The 5,417-nt window shown below is 42.6% G+C and overlaps 1 protein-coding gene across 1 annotated transcript; it reads left to right on the forward strand.

The window, feature by feature from the left end:
- The first annotated feature begins 832 nt into the window (after positions 1-832).
- On the forward strand, positions 833-2,465 carry LOC137968331 (neuropeptide SIFamide receptor-like). The gene is made up of 2 exons (XM_068814928.1): positions 833-1,004; positions 1,438-2,465. Exons 1-2 carry the CDS (start codon positions 899-901, stop codon positions 2,463-2,465), a joined length of 1,134 nt encoding a protein of 377 aa, XP_068671029.1. The 5' UTR covers positions 833-898.
- The last annotated feature ends 2,952 nt before the right edge of the window (positions 2,466-5,417 follow it).

Consider the following 5,417-nt stretch of genomic DNA (forward strand, 5'->3'; position numbering starts at 1 on the left):
AGTTAAAAGTTAAAGCTCATTGACAGTTGAAGTTGAAAAACTGGTTCAAACAAGTCATAAGCCATCGCAGACCAAGACTCACGTAAGAATCTGTTGAAGAAATTGTAGCTCTTGACCATGCATGATGGTGATGTTTATTTACCGGTGTACATTCCTCAAGCGAGTGGAGATCTCGCAACACTTCACCTTACACACTTGTGAAGAATCCGAGGCTCCAGCTGAATATTGGTTGCTCACGTTTCTCCCTCACCGGCCTCTAAACATTGCGAAAAATCCGGATATTTTGTACACGTTGGAAAGGAATCCAAATCGAATCCAGATTTTCAATAGAATTTGCAAATCGCGCTTGCCGCTTTTGCTTACATTTGGTTAAACCGAGCTGAGGACCAACCTGGATTCTAACATAGTAAAGTAGCTAGATAGACAAAACAGCAACAGCTTCGACAGAGGATACCTAAAGTGCGACCCAGGATTCGAGCTAGGATCCGAGCCAGGATTGAAGCTAGGATCGGAGCCAGGATTCCAGCCAGGATTCAAGCTAAGATGAGCTTTCTCCGCTATTTATTCTCGAATCTCTCGGTTAGGTTAGGTCTCGAATCGGTTAGGTTAGGCCTATTTAGGTTGGTTCTAGTCTAGTTAGGTCTAGTCAGGGTTAGGGTAGGTCTCGGTTAGGTTAGGTTGGGTAACGATTGGGTCTCCAATCATGGCTCGGACCCTAGCTCGGATCCTGGCTCGAATCCTGGTTCGGATCCTGGCTTTATTCTTAGTTTATCTCGCTTCGACACCTTTCTGGGCGAACTGAAAGGAACATTCACATAGAAGGACATATGCACTTACATACATCTTTTTTTTTTAATCACGTTAGTTACATGTTTTCCTTTAACATGATCTCACCGCTATGAGGAATTTACTCAAGTTCGTCGTTACTGTCTCAACAGATAAGTCCAGATTCCTTGAAGGTAAAAATAAAATGAACGGCACCAACAACGACACAGAAACAAAAGGTAAGCAAATCAAAATGGGTTTGTTGTTCTCGGTGTTTACCGAGGTGGTTCATCGTTGTTGATGGCTTATTTAGTCCAATAGTTTAATACACGAAGTGCCGGTTCGCCTTCAACAGGATCACCTCGCTTTGATTTCGTTTTCCCCTAAGACTATTCGGAGGCAAAACCACATGGATTCCTTTATTCCACCTCCCGTTATACCTCAGTCCTTTTAACACATTATATGTCACCATATTCCCCATCTGGCAACTAATTTCCATCCATAGCGTTGAAAAAAACAAACAAAGAAAAAAGATCTATCGGTATCGGATTATCTGGGTCGAACGTAACCTCATTAGTTCCAATGCTCTAACAATTTGCGTTATGGTCTGACTTGTTATCATAATCATCATCATCATCCTTATTATTACTATTATTATTATTTGTCTTTTAGGAACAAGCGAATCCAGTTCCACACGACAAGTTTCTGGTTATTTATCATCGAACGCCCAGATTGCTTTGACATCAGCATATGCAGTTACCTTCTTGATAGCCTTTTTTGGCAATTCCTTTGGCTTGTTTGTAGTGTTGAAAAAATCTTCTAGACGTGTAACGAACTGCTTTATAGCAAATATGGCTATTGCAGATCTCTCATTGACTATAACAGTTATGCCACACACAGTCAAAGTTATTTACAGCGGAGACCTTTGGTTTGGAGGAAAATTGGGAATCGTTACTTGCAAAATGCTTTTCTACGCTATTCCTATCTCTATAGTAGCTTCAGTGTTAACAATATTGTTCATTTCCTTCGAGAGATTTTATGTCGTATTCTTTCCTCTTCGAGAAGCAATTTTCCAACGACCAAAGATTCTGTCAACGATGATATGGGTTCTATCGTTTGCATTAATGTTCCCTTACGTGTTTTTTTCTGATGTGGCATTTGATCCGGTCACCAATGGTTACTACTGCGACATTGGTATGCCTAGTAAAGATCTCGAGGAAAGATATCACATATTCAAAATCTTTCACATATCTCTTTTCGTCATAATGTACGCTTTGCCACTCTTCATAACCATCATTATATACACTTTGGTATGCTGTACACTGGTTCGTCGTAAAATTCCAGGCAACATGACCGATAGCAACCGTGCCGTGGTTGAGAAGTCCAGGCGCAAGGTCGTGCGACTATTGGTTGTTATATGCGTTGTTTTCGCGCTGTGCTGGTTTCCAACTTATGTCAATCATTTCTTCTGGTTTGTGCTTCCTGATCAACAGGACAAACTACCATACGTTGGAAGCTTTGTATTTTTTTGGATAGGTCATGCAAACAGCGCTATCAATCCATGTCTGTATATACTTCTAAACGATGGTTATCGTAAGGCCCTTTTTGCGCTTTTAAAAAACTTATGCGGACAGGGAACAAACGTAGCTTCTACGAGAAACCCGCCAGCGCTGGTCAAACTGGACGCGAAAACACCATAAACATATCACTGAAGCTCTTGAAAGTACACGACAAGGAACACGGCCCAACCCTTTTTTTAGCTTCTTAGGTAGAGAATTTTTGGGGCCGTCACATCTTATTCGGGACTGCGTGACAAATAAAAATAACGGAAAAGACGAACTGATCACGAACAGGTTGTGGCTCACATCAACCGGTTCGTCAGTAACGCCACACTACCGCAAAGGAAAGTTTTTGACTTCAATAAGGGGAATTCACAAGATTTTTGCTGGGGCATGAAAGCATTCTCTGTGTTGCTTTTTCAAACCTGTCCCCTACGATCTGTTCACGAAAACTGGCAAATTTTTAAGGCAACTATTTTATCTATTGTCAATAAGCATTATCCTGAGAAGCTTTTAAAAACACAGAGCCTTGAGGCGCTCAACTCGTAAAAAACCTCGCCTATTCAAAGTGGCTAAATTACGCAACACTGCATCAGCCTGGGCTACCTATCGCAAGCAGCGTAAAATGACCACCATCGTCATAAATTCTGCTAGGAACAGTTTTTTCTCTGGTATACTTGATGAAAATCTGAAAGCCCAACCTAAGAAGTTTTGGAAGTACATCAAATCCAGGCAGCAAGATTGTGCTGGTATCCCAGCTCTTCGATCTGAAAGTGGAACCCTGTCGGACCCCAAAGAAAAGGCAGAAACCTTAAATAACTACTTGAAATCTGTTTTTAAAGCAGATGCGCCAAACGACACCCTTCCCCTTGGCTCTGAAAGAGATACCAGCCATTGGAAACATCTGTGTGACTGTGAACGGAATCGTTAAGGTACTAAATCTTCTGAAACCTAACAAGGCTTGTGGCCCAGATAAAGTCTCTGCTCGTATACTTAAGCTACAAGCAGTTGCAAAAAGAGTTGAGACACTCACTGTTGACAACCGTACAATGCGTGTCATTCAAGTCAGCGCATCTCCAACCCCCCTTCCTCCCCAAGCAAAGTTGTTTCCATTTCCACTTGGCACTCAGACTAAAGGGTATCAACATTGAAAAAGGGGAGGTGGGAGGGAGGGGCGTTTAGCCTTTTCTTATGAACTAGAAGAGGGGTTTTAGGAAGAAGAGGTGGATTTTCCATTCAGTGTCTCAACCTTTTTGCAATTGCTTGTAGCACCTGAAGAAACACCCGTAATCATACGAGAAATCTTTCAGCAATCCCTGGATTCAGGTGAGGTACCTTGTGACTAGAAACATGCTACGGTTGCCCCTTTACACAAAATAGACTCACGATCATCTCCTACCAACTATAGGCCAATTTCCATGACGTCCGTGATATGATGCAAGTTGCTCGAGCACATTGTAGCAAGTCGTATAATGAAACATTTGGATACTTACGACCTTCTATCCCCTTTCCAGCCCGGTTTTAGAGCTCTTTTCTCTTGTGAGACTCAGCTTCTCCTCATATATAACGACCTGGCCCGCGCCTTGGATAAAAAGTTGCAAACTGATCTCATCCTTTTGGATTTTTACAAGGCCTCAGGTTCTGTTTTCTACTCGCGCTTATTTATCAAGCTTCAACACTACGCGATTGACGGCCAACTGTTCCACCGGTTGAAGGACTTCCTAGCGAACAGAATACAATCTGTTGTAGTCGATGGTCAGCAGTCTTCTTGTTGTACTGTTACCTCGGGTGTTCCACAGGGGTCAGTGATAGGTCCCCTGTTATTCCTTCTTTTCATAAATGACATTCCCGATGGCATCTCTGGTAAATTAAGATTTTTGCCGACGACTGTGCCCTATATCTACACCTTACATTCGACGAGTCACCGGGTTGTCTTCAACGTGATCTGGATAGGCTAGCTCTCTGGTCCACTAAATGGAAACTTGACTTCAATCCATCGAAGTGCTGCGTGCTACGTGCTACGTATCACCAACAAGAAGGCGGTCTCTACCATACAACAAGACTACTTCCTGTATGGTACTAGACTCGAGGTGCGCGAAACCCATCCCTATCTCGGTGTGCAGCTCTCTAAAGACCTCAAATGGAACCATCACGTGAACTTCATTACAAAGAAGGCAACGCGCACTCTTAACCTTATCAGACGTAACTTGTACAGCTGCTCAAAAAAAGTCAAAGCCCGCGCTTATCTTTCACTAGTTCGACCTACGTTATCGTATGCTTCCAGTGTGTAGGACCGGTACACCCAAAAAACATCAATCAGCTTGAAATGGTTCAGAGACGTGCTGCTCGCTTTGTATTCAAGAACTATTCGCGTCATGTCAGTGTTACTGCCCTAATTAAGGAACTTGGCTGGTCTGAACTATCCAGCGCCAGAAAGCGAGAACGCCTATGTATGATGTTTAAAATAGTTAATAACCTAATTCCTATTATCTGCAACGACCACTTAAGCTATTGTAAAACTGTAACCCACCGTAATCATCCTCAAAACTTAACATTCTTGCTCCCCGCACAGACACTTATAAATTCTCTTTTTTTCCAAGAACCATACCCGAATGGAATAGTCTGCCTGCCTTTGTAGCAAGCACCTCATCTGTCAATGCCTTTAGGCACCTAGTTTCGAGGCTATAGTAGCGATTAATTTTCTGTTTGTAACTTTCTTTTTTCTTCCTATTTATTCATATTTTTTCATGCCTTGGTGTAAAGCAACATAGCATTTTCCAAGTAATTACACTGAAACTGAAACTGTCTTCACCCCACAAAGGAGTTGCTCGCAATCGAGCTGCACCAGTCGCGCAGACCAAAGATACGTACCAATGCAAATGCTGTTCGGACATATGCCTTTGCGGCACTTAACTTTGTACTGAGCACACAGACATACCTCTTACTAACCCAGTTCGTGGTCCGTACTGTACGTTATGTAAGTTATGGCCCGCGCATAACTCACCGGGAAAATAACCAGGATCCGTAACTTACAGTACGTACCGTGAAAACGAGGTTAGTAACATCTCAGAAGTGGGGGAAAGGAAACTAGTC

The sequence above is a fragment of the Montipora foliosa genome, chromosome 8, assembly GCF_036669935.1.
Source record: "Montipora foliosa isolate CH-2021 chromosome 8, ASM3666993v2, whole genome shotgun sequence".
In the NCBI taxonomy this organism is placed as follows: Eukaryota; Metazoa; Cnidaria; class Anthozoa; order Scleractinia; family Acroporidae; genus Montipora; species Montipora foliosa.

What these genes read in the sequence shown, in the direction of transcription:
- LOC137968331 (XM_068814928.1), top strand. Translation starts at nt 899, where the DNA reads ATGAGGAATTTACTCAAGTTCGTCGTTACTGTCTCAACAGATAAGTCC. An exon ending in CAACGACACAGAAACAAAAG is followed by an intron (nt 1,005 to 1,437) that starts GTAAGCAAATCA and finishes TTTGTCTTTTAG; the next exon opens with GAACAAGCGAATCCAGTTCC.